At 44.4% G+C, this 20,977-nt stretch overlaps 1 protein-coding gene across 1 annotated transcript; it reads left to right on the top strand.

Annotated features, from left to right (window-relative positions):
- The first annotated feature begins 241 nt into the window (after window positions 1–241).
- On the top strand, window positions 242–18,982 carry GABRR1 (gamma-aminobutyric acid type A receptor subunit rho1). The gene is made up of 8 exons (XM_036912202.2): window positions 242–903; window positions 2,318–2,385; window positions 3,476–3,699; window positions 6,416–6,498; window positions 9,657–9,797; window positions 11,511–11,663; window positions 13,043–13,239; window positions 14,190–18,982. The coding sequence occupies exons 1-8, from the start codon at window positions 885–887 to the stop codon at window positions 14,481–14,483; spliced, it is 1,179 nt and encodes a 392-aa protein (XP_036768097.1). The 5' UTR covers window positions 242–884; the 3' UTR covers window positions 14,484–18,982.
- The last annotated feature ends 1,995 nt before the right edge of the window (window positions 18,983–20,977 follow it).

Here is a 20,977-nt window from a genome sequence, read left to right as displayed (position 1 = left end):
TATAATGTTAATTTTATATTTTAAAAAGGGGAGAACTAAGAGCATATGTTTGTATTTACGTATCTCAAGACACTCTGGACAGAGACAAGAAATCACCAGGATGGGCATTGTGGATGGGGAATAGGGTGGACGGAGGCAGAGCTAGAGGCCAACTCTTCACTGCATTTCCTCTTTTAAAATTGTCAAACCCTGTTAACATATTATCTATTTAGAAAGAGTGGAAGTAAATAAAAATGGCCTTCGGTGTAGTCCAGAAGCAGAAAGAAGCACAAGAAGCTGCCTCCCATGGAGCCGGGATGGTGGGCATTTCCAAGGGCAAGTCCGTCCTGCTTCCACATGGGCCAACAGAGGTCAAGGGTGTCAGGCTCAGCCTCCACCCACTGCCTCTCCATTCCAGCTCCAACCGTCCCAGGAGGGCCAGGGTGCTCTGGGGGAGTTTGGACTTGTTAATAAGGCCAGGACTAGCCGGTGTCAGCCTTGGTAACACATTAAAATCATCTGGGAAGCTTTTAAAATGACCAATATCCAGGCCCCATCCCCAGAGCACCCAAATCTGAATCTCGGAGGTGAGGCCTGGGCCCTGGTATTTTTAAAGCTCCTCAGCTGTGATTCTAAATCACTGTCCTGGAGCTTCTGGGCCAGTTCATTTCCACAGAAAGCTAGAGAAAAGAACAGAAGATATTCAGTAGCTTTAAAGAAGACATAGCACATCCTATCAAACCTGTCAAGGTCAACCCTGAGTGCAAGTTCTATCTGGCTCGCCATGCGTGGTGAACCTGTCCTTCCCTCTCAGCAGCCCGGTCCCAAAGCACAGCCCTGACATCACCAAATCCCCGCTGACAAAGTCGGAGCAGCTTCTGCGGATAGACGACCACGATTTCAGCATGAGGCCTGGCTTCGGAGGTAGGAGGCGTGCCTGCCAGGGGGCGGCTTCATCCTTCCGGCCCGTCTGTCCGTCCCCGGCCAGAAATCACACCAAGGGACCAGCCGGCTTAGCTCTCCCTGACCAGGTCCGCTCAGGTGCGCTTGGTGGACAAGGCTCCAAGCCGAGTGTCTCCGGACATGTGCCCTGCCAGGCCCCACGCTGGGCTCTGCTGAACGTGTTCTCGGGGGGTACCTGTGGGTCGGTGGCCAGGCTAGGTCAGCCGAGTTGTCCTCGGGCCACTGCTCCCGACTAGGAACACTGAGGACCCGTGAGGCCAGCAGCCGGCTGTGGGAGGGCAAGGGGAAAATGGGGCAGCTGCTCTGAAGTAACAGCCGCGGACTAAATTTATTCTCAGCTGGGAGCTGGCAGACGAACCCTGGGTACATATCCAAGGGCAGAGTGTGGTCTGCTGGGTTTAATTCAATGCAGATAACTTGAGAAAACAATGATTTAGTGCGGAGGGATGCCAAAGCCCTTCGAGGCTTAGCCTGCAGCTGCAGGATTTCAGTCTTCCTAGTGTCAAATGGTGTTTTCTTCCTTATAGGGATCTTTCCCTGGAGAAGAATATTTATTTAAAAAATCACTCTTGTGCCTTGTATTTCTTCCAGTCACCTTCCCCCAAAGAATAACCAGGCTCTACCACCGAGCCTTCATCCAACCCATAACCTGCTGCAGTTGGCTCTGACCCCACCGCTTCACTCCTTGATGACCCTCACCTGCCCCTAAGGCCTGAGCGCAGGGAAGAAAAGGGGCACCCACCTGCTCCTTGATAACGCTTTTCTTCTCTTTATGAATATTAAGCTTTCATGGCCTATGCTCCCCAAAATCTAAGGTTTCCAAGGCCAACATGGCGCATCACAGCCCCTGTGGAGGCTACGGCATCCCATGGGCTTAACAAATGACCTGCATATGACTTTAGTTCTTCGCTTCTTTCCCAAACAATGCTTTTCTCATAACCACACAGAGACACTGGCTTCTATGATGAAAGACAGTACAAAATCAGGAGGTAAATATGTGAAATAAAGTGGGTGACCTCATGCTAAGGCCCTGACTCTTTAGATCAGACCCCGCTTCGACCTAGGGCTTCATCATATCCTTAGATAAGCATTTGTAACCAAAGAAGAATGCTTTATATAACCTCATTGTTCCAGAATCACCTGGATGATTCAGACAAAAAAAAAAAGTGTTTTCCCTTTGCTTGAATAATCCAGGGAGCTAGCCCATGATTCCACTCTCTTTTCTCTGGTTTGACTTCACTTGGCATGTGGGACACCAAACCTTCAAATCTGACAAGATACTGGGGCTCTAGGGGAAATACTCCATATGCTTATTTCGCCCATAATCAAAGTTCAAGTGAAAAGAGTCAATGTTCTTGCCATGTCCTGTCCCCAGGCCCGGCCATTCCTGTTGGCGTGGACGTGCAGGTAGAGAGCTTGGACAGCATCTCAGAGGTGGACATGGTAGGTGTCTCTCTCTCTCTGGAGCTGCAGGCAATGGGGTGCGCTCAGGGCCTGTGCTGGGCCAGCAGGTCCACACACCCAAATTCACTGGATCACAACTCCCTGGGGGGTGGGAATGCTCACACTCATTTTACAGATGGCCTAGTGGGGTTCAGACACTTGCCAAAAGCCACCCGATTGGTATGAAACAGAGCCAGATGGCAAAGTGACCTCCCCACCCCCACCCCTCAGTGCCCAGGCTCTTGCCATTGGGCTGCGTTCTCTGGGCAAAGGCTCTCAGACAGAGCAGGGCCCATGGCCGCAGCGGCAGGTGTCCAGACACCCTGCTTCTGTGGAGCAGTGTCTGCTGTGGACATGTGCGAGAAGCAAACATGTACCTTTATTTTAGTGAGTTCAGATTAAAAAATATAATATTCTATACAACTCCTTGAGTTAGCCAGACTTCACAGGGCCTTACCTTAGTTTGGGTTCCCCAAGAAGCAGACCTAAGACAAGCCTTCTAGCACAAGTAGCTAATTTGGGAGGTAGTCCCAGTAAACACAGGGAAAGTTGGGAGGTGAGACAGGGCAGGGAAGGAAGCACAAAGGGTCGGCCGTTAAACTGGTTACTGCACTATTACGGGTCTCAATCCCATGGGGGCTCTGGGAGTCAGCAAACAGTTACCCCAAACAAACAAAGAGCTCAGTGTTACCCCAGCGGGGAGTTCAGGGAGCCGGGTTCTTATCCACCCCGGCCCCTATCCCACTCCCTGACTGAGGGCTGCTTGCAGAGGCATTAACCCTGCCCCTTGTCCAGGCGCGGAGCCCTCAGGCTTCAGAGGGTCCCAGGTGCAGGTAGGTCAGCCTTCTCCGTGAGGGGCAAATGCCAGGGTGTGGGGCAGGTTCAGGGACCCTCTAGACTAGAGGTCCCTTGCTGAGTTCCTCCCCTGCAGGGTCCCTTCCTCCCACTGCCGCAGACCCCAGGGCCTCGGAGCAAGGCCGCACTCTGTTTCATTCCCGGCCGGTGAGGGCTGCTCCGAGGGGGTACGGAAGGCCCAGCTGGCACCCCGTGGCTCAGTGCATGGGGTCCCTCTCCCGCCCCTGGCTCCCAGGACTTCACCATGACCCTGTACCTTCGGCACTACTGGAAAGACGAGAGGCTGGCCTTCCCCAGCGCCAGCAACCTCAGCATGACGTTTGACGGGCGGCTGGTGAAGAAGATCTGGGTCCCCGACATGTTTTTTGTGCACTCCAAGCGCTCCTTTATCCATGACACAACCACGGACAACGTGATGCTGCGGGTGCAGCCCGACGGGCAAGTGCTCTACAGCCTCAGGTACGGCCCTTCCCGGCCCCTCGCGTGCTCTCCGGCCGGCGCCCTGTGCCCTGGAGGCCTGGGCAGAGAGGCAAATCATTTGTTCCAACCGAGAAATTGCCGGTTCCGCAAATCAGATGCGCGTTTTGGCCTTGACTAGCTAGCTTGCAACTTTTCAGGCGCTGCCAACCGTCAGCACCAAGGAGAACTAACTTTACACACGAGTAAAACTTGTAAAGAATTATTCGGTCTTGAAAACACATCTGGAGGAATTTCTCAAGCCGCTACTTACCGTCTATACCTTATCCTGTATGTTATATTTCAATTTAAAACCTTTAATAAAAGTTTTATTTCTTTGGTAGGAGGTAGAGAAATAGGTGACGTGTTTTCTCAAAGACTTGCCTCCTTTGGCCTCTCAGGTTCCCAGGTGTCAGGTGTATTTTAGAATTCTGTTTAAAAAATGTCTTTCATGTACCTGCCTGCTGCAGGTATGTCTTCTATCCTTTCTCACCAGGGTCCTAACTTGACAAACTATGTGAATTCTGGGATACTTTGTGACTTTAAATGGTGTTCTGAGCACCACTCGTTAAATGTAAAAAATTCAGTCTTTTCTTCTCACCAGCTCAGAGGCTTTAGAAGTGTGTAATTGCTCATTAAACGCTGACCTGGAGAAGCTGTCCTTGGTACGGGCGTGCCTCCCGTTGCGGGAGAGGGCAAGAGGAGAGCTGTCTAAGCACCCAGGGGCAGAGCCGCAAGTTTTTGCTCTCCAGGGTTGCTGGGAAAAGTTGAGTGTGTGCCGTGGGTGGTGGGTAGGAGAATGGAGAGCTGGGGTGGGGAGTTACTGCCAGTGGGGAGTGGAGACCTGCAGCCTGGAGGCGCCCAGCAGTGGGGATGAAGAGCCTGGCGAAGAAAGTATCATCTTCAACCCCTGCAGCAGACCCAGAGAGAGTGCAGCCACCTGCTAAGACCTGCCCTCCCCTACCCTCCTCTCTCCTTTCATTTCTTCCTGTGCAGGAGGTGATGAGAGATAGGCAGAAATGGCCCACTCAGATGCCAGCTTTGTACCTTACCTGAAGAGGGGGGAGCAGAAGTCTTAATTTGAATCAAGTTTGAAGTGTTGATTAGTATCTCAGACCAAATTCCTTGAATTTCTGAGTTGAGATGTGTTGTTACTTATGGGGGCTTTGACTACCTATTACATGAGAATAAGCAGAAAAATCACAGGACCTGCCAAGTTTACATCCAGAACAAGAGAGGATGCCCTCAACAAATCAGCTTTAAAAAACCTGGGGAAATAAAAATACACATGAATTAGATTATACCACAAATTCTACTTGTTCAGTGTGCAGGTTACAGATGGAAAACCATCAAGAACCAATCTGATGTCTGTGATTCTAAAAATATCTATTCCTATAACCAACTAGTGCATAAAGAAGAAACGTTCAATCTTTTTGTTCGTAACAAAAAATTCTTGCATTTGACATTCATGTCCCCAAAGTTATCTCCAAGTGTTCCCACACTCAATAAGTGTCTTTCTTGCTGGTGATCACCCATAGAAACAGAAGCCCACCCATTAGGTGTCCAAGTTGGCAGCCAGCCTGACTCCTTCCCAACAATACACCCCCTGGATTTCCAGAAGGGGTAAGACCGCCTAGCTGCTAGGAATAGATATTCCCTCCCAGAACAGAATCATGCCATTCTCAAATAGAATGGGGAAAATAAGGCAAGTATTTAGATATTTCAGTTTCAAGAAAGCTCTTTGTTTGAATTTTCCACCTCAATTAAAAGTGATTTTTTTTTTCTTTTTGGTCATGAATCATCCAGGTAATTTCCACAACTTACACAGAAAATTTTGTGCGGCTGAGGGGGAAAAAAATGTGTTCAGTACTAGCCAATAACTGTTAATCATGTCTTGCCAGGAGATTTCCCACTAGATAGGAGGTGTTTCATCTATGACTAATGATCTGTATTTGTTTTTCTTTAATGAAGAAATCTATTTTCCTGGGAAAACTTTGAAACAAAACTATTAGGCACCAGCAAGTGCTTGCATGTCAGTACAATAAGATATTTCAGTGCTTTCCCAGTACTATGAGCTCCATGGAACTAGCAATTAAAAGCACGTATGCCCACTAGTAGATATGATGATCTATATGAGAACATCAATGGTATTTTTTTTAAAAGTGCCCAATTTGGCAACTGGCATAAGTGCTTCCATGATATTATTTGTGAAACAGTATACACAAATATTGAATATCAATAAAATGAATAACAGAACAGAATAATTTGAATGTATCTAACACAGGAGAAAAATATATACTCCGATAGTTTCTTTTAAGAAACCCTATCATGAGAGTTTTTATTTCACATTGTTATATCGATGGAGACTACTGCTTTGCTTTGTTTTTCTCTTCTCTTCTTTTTTCTCCTGTTCTCTCCTTTGCTCTCCTTTCCTTTTCCTTTTTGAGATATTGCTTCTTTAGTATACTTGAGTGTGACAGGAATCAGCAGAGATGTTCTGCTTACCTCACACTGACCCTGGGGTAAAACATAAATCCCTAAAAGTTCTCCAATGATAGTGTCCTTCATAAGCTACTTACCTAAATCCTGAAACATTGCCCATGAATTATAAGGAGGAAGTTACGTTGGAAGAAAGCAGAGGCCTTTTCTGTTTGTTTTATTATATTGCATCTGTATTTTGCAGCCTCTGAAAACCTGGATTTTGTCTTTTTGGTCTTAGGGTTACAGTGACTGCGATGTGCAACATGGACTTCAGCCGGTTTCCCCTGGACACCCAAACGTGCTCGCTTGAAATTGAAAGCTGTGAGTAGACGCGTGCCCAGCCACCAGCTCATAGCTCCTAAGTCACTCCAAACACTGCTAACTCTCAGAAGCAGGCACAGGATGTGCTCCTCAGTCATGACTCTGCTTTTAAAGTGATTTTTTAGATTGACGCTCAGTCCAGGGTAATTTTTAAAATCAGGAACAAATTTTGAACTAAAAACTTCTATTCCCATAAGTGACCCTCGATGGCTTTAAACTTTGTTCTATGGACCTGGAGCTTTTGAAGTTCCCTAGGCAACTGCTTGGGGAGGAGGAGTAAAGGGCTCTGTAATCCAAGCCCCCCGCCCCCCAGTCATACACACAGTCCACCTAGAGCCCTCATTTTTTTTTTTTGCAGAAGATATTCATGCATTTATTTAAGGACCACTCTACTTACAGACTTGACTGATTTGTAGCCACCTGGTAGAATCATCATGAGCTTTGAGATCAAAGGATCTTAAGAGGTCATTCAAGTGCTTTTTAAAAAAATTTAATGTATCATTGATATACAATCTTATGCTCAGGTTTCACATAAGCAACAATGTGGTTACTACATTCACCCCTATTATCAAGTCCCCACCACATACCCCATAACAGTCATTGTCCATCAGTGTAGTAAGATGCTATAGAGTCACTACTTGTCTTCTCTGTGCTGTACTGCCTTCCCTGTGCCCCCCTACATTATGTGTGCTAATCATAATACCCCTTAATCCCCTTCGCCCTCCCTACCCACCCATCCTCCTCAAACCCTTTCCCTTTGGTAACTACTAGTCCATTCTTAGGTTTTGTGAGTCTGCTGCTGTTTTGTTCCTTGAGTTTTGTGTCATTGTTATACTCCACAGATGAGTGAAATCATTAGATACTTGTCTTTCTCTGCCTGGCTTATTTCACTGAGCATAATCTCCTCTAGCTCCATCCATGCTGTTGCAAATGGTAGGATTTGTTTTCTTCTTATGGCTGAATAATATTCCATTGTGTATATGTACCACATCCAGAGAGCTCATTTCTGATCTGTTTTATTGCTCTTTTGAATAAGATTTCTACTGAAGAAATAATTTTCTGGCAAAAACAAGCCTGACAACAATAGCCTGAGGGCTGCCACTGTGCACACTTGTGGTGGTTGACATGCTCAGGCACAACCAAAGGACATCAGGAAATTTGCACACACGTGGGAATCGTGGAAATTGTGGGAACCAGGCCCCAGGAAGAGTAAGGCTGAGGCTAGCAGCTTGCACCTCTAGCTGTCTATGCAGTAGCTCTGTTCTCCAATCTCTGCCAAAATGCTTCTTGTGGTGGGTGCAGACCAGACTCCTCCATAACTCAGCTCCTACACTCCTTCTGAACTGGCACTTTCTGACTGGTATCAATGTCTTAATGAGGAGTCTTGTTGGCTGGGGCACCTTGCAGGCCTGCTTGTGCTATGGTAATGGATCAGGTGTCCCCTGGCTCCAATTACCTAGAGAGGCTGACCACACCCCACAGGGCACTGAACTGGGGAAGGGAGTAATACACCCAGCACCAAGGGAGTGATACCTGCCACATGGTGGCCTTCCACCTGCTCTGCCACTTAAACCTCACAAGGTGGCTGTGAGAAGGCTCTTGTTCATCTCCATCATGCAAAGGAGGGTCATAGTTTGCCTGAGGATACAGCACTGAGAAGGACTGCACTTGTTGGCTGTCGAACCTGGTTTTCCTCACTACACCCAGGCACTCCATCTGGAAGGTAGCTTCCTCCAGGTGGTATCAGTCCAGATATGCAGAACCACCAGAGAAGCAGAACCACAGGAGACAGGTAGTGAGAGGTTTAGGGCAAGGAGCTGGCTCATGAGAGCAGGGGTGCTGCCAGGGTGTCTGATATCTGCCGGGCAGGCTGTCAGGAAGGGTAGGCTGGGGAGAGTGCTGTCCACAGGCAGGTTTCTTCTTCCTTGGGGGGGACATAGGCCTTTTAATTGAATGGATCAGGCCCACCCAGATTATCCCAGATCATCTCCTTTATTTAAAGTGAGCTGGTTATCGACGTTACTTACATGGGCAAAGCATGTTCAGAGCAACACCTAGATTAGTGTTTGAATAACTGGGTGCAACAGCCTAGCCAGGCAGACCTGTGAAACCGACCATCACACAGGACAAGGCCACAAACAGAATAAAATAGAGCCCCAGGGAGTCCCAGAGAGAGCTGTTTATGTGTGCGCAGACTGGACCAGCAGCTCTGTTAGGTTGTACCTCAGTTCTTCTGGGCTGCAGGGAAGTTTGTTCAGCTGGAGTAAGAAATGTGCTCATGGAGAGTGGATAGGGGGTGGGGGCTGTGTGGAAAAATGGTAGCATGAATGGTGATGGTCCTCATGGGGGCATTGTGGGTAAAATTGCAGTATTTCCGGAATCTCTCACCTGGCTTTATTGCATCTACATATCAATAGGCAATTACAAGGGTGTGGAAAGGCATATCTGGACCCTGAGAGCTTGGGTGGAGTTCTCTCTTCTGTTGCAGCCTGGTGAAGAGAGAGACAGGATGACTACTTGCAAGAAATAAATGGGTTTCTTAAACTTTATTTCTCCCTTTGACTGATTTTGGTTTCAGAGGTGTTTTGCCCTGGGATTTTCCCCCCACAGTTACAGGTATCCTTTGATTTTATCCTGGGTAGGAGCAAGTGCAGGTCAACAGAGAAGAGATTTGCTCTGCTTCTGTCTCTGTTGAGGCCTTTTCTTGCTGGAATGCAGCCCTTTTTACCTGAGAGTGTGTAAAGGTGTTTGTCATCCATGGATGCATCACTGCACTGTGAAAGAAGAAAGGAAAGGGCTAAATCACCTCCGGTTTATAAGGCCGAACCATAGGCAATTTTGTCAATGTTCAGCCATTTCTGAGCTACAAAAAATAGCAATTTCATTTGCTTTAACCTAATAAATAGCAGGCTGAGTTCCTTCTATGGGAATTATGAGATTTAGGCTCAAGAGCTTTGCTCTGATGACTTCTGGAAGATGAGAGAATTAGATTTGTCTGTGTGGATTTTGCTTGATTGAGACTGTAGTGTGCTTATTCAGACTATGTGATCACAATCCCAACAGTGTGCGTGGGAGGCCAGGAGCAGCCTCCACAGGGCCCCACAGACAGGCCGGTCTTCCCTCCGCCGCATGCCTGATGCCGTCTCCCATCTTTTCAGATGCCTACACAGAGGATGACCTCATGCTGTACTGGAAAAAAGGCAACGACTCCTTAAAGACAGACGAGCGCATCTCGCTCTCCCAGTTCCTCATTCAGGAATTCCACACCACCACCAGGCTGGCCTTCTACAGCAGCACAGGTGGCTGCGGGTGGGGCCCCGGGGGGTGGGCACGAGCCTGGCTGGGGAGGGGCATCCTGCATTTTAGGAAAGGTCCAATTGGTGTCAAGTGGTGGAGCCTGTGCCTCTTGGATTTGAAACAAAAGAAGGGATCCTGAATCAGGTCTAGAAGGTGGTGAGTGTTGGGTGGGGGTGGTTCTGGGGTACCCCCAAAGCATCAGTAGTGATTACCTAGAAAATATTAGTCAGGACTCAAATGAGCCATGTGAGGAGGTTTGAGACAATCATGCCGACAGCTTAGCAGCCGGCATCTCACTCCTGATGTGATTACCGGAGCCCCCGTGCCTACCAGCAAGACACAGTCCAATTTCAGGTCTGTTGTTTTCCACTCACATTCTCTCTGCTTCAGTCTGCCCCTTTGGGGGGCTCCACTCTTAACCAACCCCCTATTACTATACTGCTGGCACAGACTCTCCTTATGACCGTCTTGTGATCCTCGGTGCAGAAACTGCCAGTCATTTTCCTGGGGCAGTGTTGCTCCTTTTTGACAAAGGGGCTGAACAGGCTTGCCACCTCCCTTGCCTGAGATCATGCCCTGTGGTCTTATTCCTGGAAGCTGAGCTTAAAAGCTGAGGTTCACTCTCTCCAACCCTTGCCTCTTTGTTGACTAATCACCTTTCAGGATATTGCTCAAATCCTTATGCAGTTTCTGGTGCTAATGCTTTGCATCATTGCCTGCACAAGGAAGTACAACCTTTCAAGTCCCAAAAGGGACGCTGGTTCACTTCCAACATATCATGGCAGTCCAGCACATCTTATCTTCTGTATACGTCACCCATGACTCTTGGTCTTTTGGGGGCCCCCTGTTGCTTTGACCTTTATCTTTCTGACATTCCATCTTGTCTCAGTCTGTTTGGGTTGCTGTAACAAAGTGCCATAGACTGGGTGGCTGCTAAACAATAAAAATTTTTCTCAGTTCTGGAGACTAGGAAGTCAAGATTAAGGTGCTGGCAGATTCAGGGCCCAGTGAGATCCCACTTCTTAGCTCATTGACAGCCACCTTCTCACTGTACCGTCACATGCGGGAAGGGGTGAAGGAACTCTTGACTCACTTTTATAAGGGCACTAATCCCACCAATGATGTAATCACTTCCCAGAGGCCCCACCTCCAAATACCATCATATAGAAGATTAGGTTTCAACATATGAATTTTGGGGGATGCATTCACCCTATAGCACCCCTACAATCACTTTCTGGAATTTCTATAATTCTAATGATAACCATTGCATTAGAATTGTCCAGGATGCAAATTTTTCAAGTGAATGTTTCCAAGTCGCCCTTTTATTTTCCGTCCTCATCATCTCAAGCTTATCCTGCCTTTTCCTTCCATCCTCTCATTTCTCTCAGCTCCTCCTTGCATATTTTCACCTTGTAAAGAACACAAGGGCTGAGCTAAAGCACATCTGGACCTTTGATTGTTCACTCTGTCCCAAAATGTGGTTGGCTTGGTGTTTTAATGTAGAACACATTTCCCTCCATGAGGAGGTGTGGGTTATCGCCTCTCTTCCATGGGTAATCACCCTGTTCCATGGTTTTCCTCACTTCCACTTTATAAGGTATGGTAAAGTTCCAGGGCGGTGTCTAAGGCATTGATGATTCCCTGAATAAAATGCATGTCATGGAAGAGCTGAGTAGCTACGGTTTGTGTTATCTTCTCTTCCTTGTGTCCCCCAGGTTGGTACAACCGTCTGTACATCAACTTCACCTTGCGACGCCACATCTTCTTCTTCTTGCTCCAGACCTACTTCCCTGCCACCCTGATGGTCATGCTGTCCTGGGTGTCCTTCTGGATTGACCGCAGAGCTGTGCCTGCCAGAGTCCCCTTAGGTAAGGAACATCTCAAATGCACATTCCAGGCATCTGAAAATACAATTCCTTCCAGATAAAACCAATCATATCAAATTGGTCCTAACCCCCCGTTGTAATTATAACTTGGACAAACCTCAAGTTATTCATCCACAGATGAAAGCCATTAACAAAACTGTTTCCAGTTCCACTGCTGCCCTTGCAAACGGCCCACCTTTACTCTTGTCTGAGCCGCTGGGGAGGGTGGCCCTGCTCTGTGGGTGCTCTCTCTGCCCACCTACATAAGGAAATCGCGTCCTAGAACAGGGTTTCTCAAAGGGCGGTGCAATGGATCTCTGTGACAGAATCTGTGAGGGTAATAATTTTTTAAAAATCCTGGGTCCCATCTACATGTATAGAGTCATAATCTCTGAGAGAGGACCAGGAATCTGTATTTTTTAACAAGCTCTCCTAGTAATTCTTAAACATGCTCAAGTCTGCGAATCCCTATTCTGTGCGAGTTCCCTTAAACTGATGGCGATTTGCCACCGGTTTTTTCCCCCACTTTAAATATTGCATCTGGTCAGTCACACACACCACTGCTGCTCAGATGGTTCAGGGGCTTCAAGAGAGAGGGAGACCCACCAGGTTTCAGTGAAACTGCATTGGAGCTGGCCCTTAAGATGACTCCGCTCCCCTGTGATTTGGTATTTTCCAAGCAAGTGTTCTGAGCTTAATTTGAAATCCCCAGGCAAATTTCCCACTGACAGATGTCCTGTCCTTTAACAGTTGGTCTGCAGCTTGCACAATTACTGTGCTAAATAAATAAACCTTCTGATTGATTTAAAAAATCTATCTCCCATAAAGGAGGTTAACATCATTCTTGGACAAATTACTTTTGAGTCCTCAAGTTGACATTGCTGCTCAGGTAGCCAGGTCCAGCAGGGGGGACGGCTGCCAGATCTGCCCTGACAGCTGATAACACAGGCCCAGAACTACAGCTCCACCAGCAGCAAAGGCACAAATATTAAGAAAAAACTTGTACACTTTCCCCCCTTATTTGGAGGAGTAGTTACAAGAAACATATACACCTGCTCAAATACGCAACCTTTGTTTTAAACAATTGAATGGAAATAAATGTTTTATTGCCAAAATGTCTGGGGCTCTCTGCCAGACAAAGTGATACAGGTGCTACGAAGTATATGCAGGTATACAGAGGGAGAAAGTGTGGGCCTGAAGGGTGAAGGACCAGGAGAAGCTTCGTAGACTCTAAATCTTGAAAGATGAGTGGGTGTTTGCTGGACAGAAGGGCAGGGATGGAGACGTTCCAGGCTGAAGGAGCAGGAGGATCAAAGAACAGAGTCACTAAGCCATCCAGCATGTTTGGAGAAAGGCAAACGTGCTTATTTCTCACTCTGCAGGCATCACCACGGTGCTGACCATGTCCACCATCATCACGGGTGTGAACGCCTCCATGCCCCGCGTTTCCTACATCAAGGCCGTGGACATCTACCTCTGGGTCAGCTTCGTGTTCGTGTTCCTGTCGGTGCTGGAGTACGCGGCCGTCAACTACCTGACCACCGTGCAGGAGCGGAAGGAGCGTGAGCTGCGGGAGAAGGTGACTTTACCATGAGCTGCTCAGGGATGAGGCTTGGTCTAGCTCTGGACCTTGGGCAGATCAGACCTTCCCTGTAAAGTGGGGTAAATGACACTGCCCCCGCACTTACTTCATGGGTTGGTATGAAGAGCAAATATATTAATAGGTTAAAACAGTGTGAAATTTACTCTGGGCTGCCTCTTTCAGTCATTCAAGCATTTATTTAGCAACTACTGTATACCAGGAGCTGAGCTAAATTAACTAAGACATGGTCCCTTTAATGCTGGCATTCATAGCTTAGTGATAAAAATAAATGATAATTCAACATGGTAGAACAAATTATTTATGAACACAGAGGTGTAATAAAAGAAACTTTCAGGGAAATACATTCTCTGTTCTAGGAAATTTTCCTTCATATGTGACCTCATAGATTTCCCATCATTGCCTAGATCATCTTCCCTCCCACCTGGCTTTCTTTTCTTCCTCCTGTTTGCAGTTAAATAGTTATCTCCTCCAGAAAAGTACAACTGTATAGGAGTAAACTATCCCCACAATGCCACACCTTTCAAATTCCCACCCATCAGAAGCACGCGCGTGCGCGCGCGCGCGCACACACACACACACACACACACACACACACAGAGTTATCCATAAACCCATTTTTATCAGGGATCCTATCAGTTCATGGTCTTATGGAAAAGGACAGGGCTGTCATCTGATCATGAGCATTCTTGTTGGTCTCTGATACGACAATGATGTTTCCTCAGAGATGATAGGTAGACTTAAGTCAAGAAAAAATGGATACCTGCTGTTTAGAATGGCTACAGTGCCACCACCAGTATTTTCTTATCCCCCACCCCTGACTGGGAATAAAGACTCTAGAAAAAGTCCCCTCCACTAGGCAGGTTCTTCTGAAGGGCTTCTGAGAGATGAAGCTGAGCTCACATCCCAACGTGTCGCTGTGTTCACAGCTTGCCTGCCCCTGCGGGTCATCTCAGTCGCGGGCCGCCATGCTGGACGGGAGCTACAGTGACGGCGAGGTGAACGGTCTGGGCAGCGGCGAGCTGGGGAGCGGAGAGAAGCCGGACAGGACGATGGTGCAGCTGGCCCTGGCCTCGGAGAGGAGCTCCCCACAGAGGAAAAGTCAGAGGAGCAGCTACGTGAGCATGAGGATCGACACCCATGCCATTGATAAATACTCCAGGATAATTTTCCCAGCGGCATTCATTTTATTCAATTTAATATACTGGTCTATTTTCTCATAAATGCCTGTAATTCTATAAATTTCACATTCTTCTGGATGTACTACAGAAATATCTGTATGATGAAAAGTAATTTAAACTTATGATGAAAACCAAGTTCCCAGGACCCACCCTTCTCCAGTTTTCCAAAATTACATTGACACTTACTGGTTCAATAAGCACTTATTAACCACCTTTTGTATATATAGCGTTTACCTGGTGCTGCAGGAATATACACCCTGTAGCAACTGAGGGTAGTTGTTAACAGAGTGCTCTGGAAGGGCAGTGCTGCCTGTGTTGGGGGCCCCCTGTAGTTCAGTTCAACTTCTTTTAGACCCTAGATGCTTCTTCACATGAACGACAGCCTCTACGTGAGTGTCACTGTATTCCCTGGACTAGGTGGAATCAGGAAGCACCTAAAGTTCATTTGCATGGAACATACATGTACCTAAGTCCCCACGTTGACCAAAATTCATGCTTCCGTTTATAGTCTATTACCCATTTTATCTCTATCTCATGGTTATTTTAATACAAGGAAATAACAGTATTCCCACTTTTATTTACATCTTATAGCCCATGAAGTTTCACCTATTCACAAGAATAGCTCTTTAGATTGGTGCAGGCTCCCACTTTTGGTGGGAATTTCCCTGGTAGGGAAACTGAAGAAGAGGGCACATACACTCATTTTGACCATTTTGTCATAGAGATAAGTAGCCTAGAAACTTGTGTCTCTGTTTCATAATCACTCCCTCATGTGTCTCCACCTTGGGGCATGTCCCAGTTCAAAGTGAAATCCTTTCTCAGTAATGCTCTATCCTCACTGAGGACCTTGAGGAGCTGACTTTTTCTGCATCAACATTTCAAGAAAATGCATAGTTTGGGACTACCTATAACTCACTAGGATGAGAAATACTCACATGGTTTCTGAAAAAAAAAAAAAAAAAAACAAGAGGATGGGAAGCCATCACTGGACATCTCCATTTACACTCAGTGAATACCAGCATTTTCTTTGAACCAGAAAATGGTGGCCACTGATGTCAGAGCATGGGGTTAGAGGAAAGGAGAGGGTTTGCATTTGTTTTATCATTTAAAAACAATTATTCATCATATATCTATAGGATCAACCCACACCAAATTTATCCAGACAGCAATTGTTTGAAACTCACTTTAATAAAGTGAATTCTATAAACAATGTCATTTTCATTCCAAAGTTAATTTGGCTGATCATTCATACTAAATATTATGAAATTTCTTCGTGTGAGGGCTATTCTTTAATCTGAAAAAAAAAACAAAAACCCTAATTACAAGGCAGCCTCACATTTCTCCTAATAAAAGCTCATCAAAAGTTGATAAAAAGGGATATAGATGGAATAGTTAAATGATTTTAATATAAAAATATATATATTTAAAACATTTTTTCAAGTTTACTTTGTGAAACAATTTCAAACTCTTCACAAACAGCTTTGTCACGTGCTCCTTCCTCATGACAGGGCTACTGTGAGTCACCCAGCAGGTTTCCAGGGCACAGCACCTGAACTTCCCCTACTTTGTTTGGGAAACTGCCATTTGAGCCAGCACACAGGGTGCTGTGTTAGTCGGCCTGGGCCACCACAGCAAAGTCTCAGACCCGGTGGCTTAAACAGCAGCAATGCATTTCCTCTCCGCTCTGGAGGCTGGAGTCCAAGGTGGCAGGTTTGCTCTCTCTTGGGGCCACTCTCCTCGGCCTGCAGATGGCCACCTTCCTGCTGGGGCTTCTCCTGGCCTTTTCTCGGAGTGCATGCACCCCTGGTGTTTCTTCCTTTTCGTATTGGGACACTGGTCATACTGGATTAGAGGCCCTTTAAAAGCTTGTTTACATCGATGTCCCCACTAGCAATTGTAGAGAACAGGTAATTAAATTCATGTTAAACTTTGCTGCCTTTTCCGGTGATTCTGATTCTCTCAGGTGACCTCTACAAGCATCTCAAACTAGCATCGATTGAGCTCATTTCCAGGCTAATGCTTTCTCAAGGCAGTACTTTGCTGTCAAAGCTATGTAACTGAGAGAGAACTCTGTAGTATGACTTTGTGAAGACCCAAATGTAAAACAACTCCCTCTTTTCTGATGGATAATTTTGGAGATAAACCTCACCTTATCTGTGGGCTCCATCGTACTTAATAAACTTTTGCTGGAGTGATTGGACAGTTGGAAGATTTGGTCAATAATATTGTCTGGTTAAGAGGCAGGTAGCATAAGGCCATATTGAATAACTTTTAGGGAGTTAAAATACTGTAAAGTACACTTGACCTGAAGCTATATCTAATGTAATTTATTCTTTGCTTGGTAGTCCAGAGGGCACTTCAGGGTTTTGAGGGTTTTGTATCATTGGGGCGAATACAATGTGGACTTTGTAAAGTTGTGCAGAGTGTTAGCCAGGAGGGAATTGGGGTTAGTCAGACCAGCCCTACTTAATGGCAATATTCTCTTCCTGTGTTGTATATTCCTAACCAATATTCTTTAGTATTTTCTTAATTCCTATTTTATAGAGAAGAGTAGTGATCCTAGACTTTAGGGAGAATAAAAAATGGCGTGTTAGTAACAATGAAATCTCACATCTGTAAAACCCAGTTTTACAAAAAAATATTTCCACATTTACTGTTTCATTTAAACCTGAGTGAGGAAACTTCAAAGGCAGTGAAAGGCCGACTGAATGGCATGCAGACAACATGGGTAATAAATGAAAGGCTCCTAACTCAATTCTCATGCACCTCATTACAGATGATGGATGAACACTGAACAAGTAAACAAACTATCACATACAATTCACAAACACTAGTGTGAAGAAATATTTTTTTAACCAGTCCATGGCACCTTTTTATTTATTCATTCAATCAACAATAGTGAGCACATATCATGTAGCATGCAGTGTTCAAGACCAGTGCTTCTCAAACAATCTGTGGGGTTGGGCCAGTTTATTTTTTTCTAAATTTCCAATCTGTAGACGTTTTTAATGGTGAGTTTCTTAAAAGTGGAGAGTCCCTCACAAAACCTAGGCCTATGCCTGCATTCCATCCTCTAAGAACATGGACTTGTGAGTTTGACCGTGGAGCCCAATACCATGTGTGCATGTAAAGCACAATGTTACAATAGAGCATGAGCAGAAAGGTCAATTTCATTTTGATGTTATCAAGAACAATCATGTTCCAACAACTGAATTTCAAAGATTGCTGTGAGGGAAATTTTAATACCTGTGGTAATAAGAAAGTACATTATCCAACACACACATCAATGTTAGTAATACCATTTAGCTCACTTCAGTATGATCGTAACTCAAAATAAATGGATGCTTTAACTTCTCAATTCCATATTCAGAATTTTAATCTATTTTCTTTCCAACATTTTTAGTCTTTGTACCTTTGTGTGAAAGGAGACATCTTTGTTTTTCTTGAGACCAGAGTATTTTCCAAATGCTTTCTGGTTTACTTCAAAAACAATTTACGTATTGGTGAAGTTTAGTGGGTCTCCACAAGTAGCTCTTAAAGCTCTGGATCGTCACAATCAGTCTTGATTGTGACAAAACACATGCATTTGTAGGGCACCTGACTGGGACACAGGCCTAGACCATGAGAACTGAATGAACGTAACTGGGTCTCCTTGAGAATTGAACCCAGGCTTTCCTAAGTGAGGTTAACTTACAGGAATGCCCAACCACCCAACTGTACATTTTATCTGTAAGTTGGAAGCTTATTGCTCATGATTCAATACTCTGTTCAGTACAGCATCATTTGTATTAAGGACTCTAAGTTTCAAGTACAGAAACCTTTCATTTTGTGATAATTCACCACAGAACTCATAGTAATGGACACAGACTAAGTATAAAAAGAGAGTAAGATGAATTAAATTCTTGATGAAAATTTAGTATTTGATGAAAAGTTAGTAAGGGGAAAAAAAACCAAACAACACTTAGATTTTCAGGCCAAATGAGAGTTAAACACAACCCTAATGACTGTGAGATAAAATTCAGTCTCTCTTGGGTCTGTGCAATGTCTGACAGTTTGACTAGTCTGATGAATTGAATAGTTGCTTTGGAATTTTGTAGACTGAACCCACCTATACCTATCTAAACTCTGTGATTCTCCCATATATAAAAGCCCTTTAAACCTTTTACAGATCTAATTTATTCTGAAAACTGAAAATAAGACAAGGAAACACAATGCTATAAAGAGAGGCAAAAAATAAATCCTCTCAAATTCCCATTTCTTTGTCTTAAGAATTGACCTTTCTAAGAGTAGTATTAACACCATTCAAGCAAGAAAACAGGTTCTGACAAGAAATGCAAATATAATTTTGAGTTTCTTTGTTGTAATGTAGAACCTAGATGGATGTAATTCCAAAACGTTGTCCATAAAAATGATGGATCCCAAGGGAACAGGAATTTTTGCAAGCCGAGAGGTCAATGAAATTATTTGATGAGGATTAAATGAAGAGGCTCAGACATTGCTTTAGGAGATTTTAAAGGGCTGCAATAACAAAATTTCCTCTATGCAAAGGCCAAGTTTTAAATCTCATTCAGGCATGTTACAACCTTAATTTTCTAGTAGGTTTCTCTTAGACCTTTTGGAAAATAACCAACTTTTGTATTGCCCAATTTAATGATATGTCTAGAAAAATAGTTCAAGCACTATGAGAGAAGAAAAAATGATCTCAGAAACTCAATTGTCACCCCAAATTGGCACCATTTTCTCATGTTGTACACCTGTGCATAACTATTTTTATTTAAAATCAATCTTAATGTTCCATCTTCTCCCTAAAATACTATGACTACAGTTATATATATAAACCCACCTACAAGTTCCTGGCTTTGCCATTCCAAATACTAATCCTTACAAAATGTCTTTTAACTATGAAATATGGCATGATTATACACATTTGGTAGCCTTTCCTATAAACTAGAGGTTTAAGGTAGAGCATTACAACTGTATTTCCATTTTGTAATACTGTTCCATAACAAAATTGAATTACCATAGCATTCAAGTTGGCATTTGATTACATGTAACAGTAATCCAGTCAAACTAGCTAAAGAAAGAAACAGAATACAGCAGGATCTCACAGATAGGAAGTAAACAGAAGTACAGCTGGGCTTGATGAACACTGGAAAGATTTCTGACAGCTTCCTACTAGGTAGTATAGCACCCCCCCTTTTTAAAAAAATTAAAGTATCATTGATACACAATCTTATGTTGGTTTCAGATGTATAGCACAGTGGTTCAACAGTTACCAATATTATTGAATCCTCACCCCATCTAGTGCGGTTACTACCTATCAATGTAGAAAGATGTTATGGAATCATGAACCATATTTTCTGTGCTGTACCACCATCCCTGTGACCAACTTTGTGCCCCTTTATCCCTCTCTTCCTCCCCCATCCCCTGCCCCAACCCCTCCCCTTTGATAACTACTAGTCACTTCTCCATGTCTATGAGTCTACTGCTGTTTTGCTTTGTTTTTATATTCCTCAAGTAAGTGAAAAAATTTGGTATTTATCTTTCTCCACCTGGCTTATTTCACTGAGCATAATACCCTCTAAATCCATCCAGGTTGTTGCAAATGGTAGGATTTTTCTTTTTATGGCTGAACAATATTCCATTGTGTATATGTACCACATCTTCTTCATTCATCTATTGGTGGACACTTAGGTTACTTCCATATCTTGGCAACTGTAAATAATGTGGCAATAAACATAGAGGTGCATATATATTTTGAATCAGGGGTTTTATTTTCTTCAGGTAATTTTGCAGTTGAATTACTGGGTTGACTGGTATTTCTATTTATGTTTTTTTGAGAAACCTCCATATTGCTTTCCACAGTGGCTGTACCAATTGACATTCCCAGCAACAGTGAAGGAGGGTTCCCTTTTCTCCACATCCTCGCCAACACTTGTTATTCCTTGTCTTTTGGATGGTGGCGATCCTTACTGGTGTGAGGTGATATCTCATTGTGGTTTTAATTTGCATTTCCCAGATGATTAGCAATGTGAAGCATCTTTTCATGTGCCTGGTGGAAATCTGCATTTCTTCTTTGGAGAAATGTCTGTTCAGGTCCTCTGCCCATTTTTTAATTGGGATATTTGTTTTCTTGGTGTTGAGGCATATGAGTTCTTTATATATTTTGGATGTTAACCCCTTATCAGATAAATTGTTTACAAATAAATTCTCCCATACTGTAGGTTGCTTTTTGTTCTGCTGATTGTGTCCTGTGCTATACAGAAGCTTTTTAGTTTGATGTAGTCCCACTTGTTCATTTCTTATTTTGTTTCCCTTGCCCAAGGAGATGTGTCCAGAAAAAAATTGCTCATACTTATATTCAAGAGATTTTTGCCTATGTTTTCTTCTAAGAGTTTTATGATTTCATGTCTTAACATTCAGGTCTTTGATCCATTTTCAGTTTACTTTTGTGTATGGAGTCAGGCAGTAATCCAGTATCATTCTCTTGTAAGTAGCTGATCAGTTTTCCCAACACCAGTTATTGAAGAGGCTGT

Source organism: Manis pentadactyla, chromosome 12 (genome assembly GCF_030020395.1).
Source record: "Manis pentadactyla isolate mManPen7 chromosome 12, mManPen7.hap1, whole genome shotgun sequence".
NCBI classification, from domain to species: Eukaryota; Metazoa; Chordata; class Mammalia; order Pholidota; family Manidae; genus Manis; species Manis pentadactyla.
This window is presented reverse-complemented; position numbering and strand designations above follow the sequence as displayed.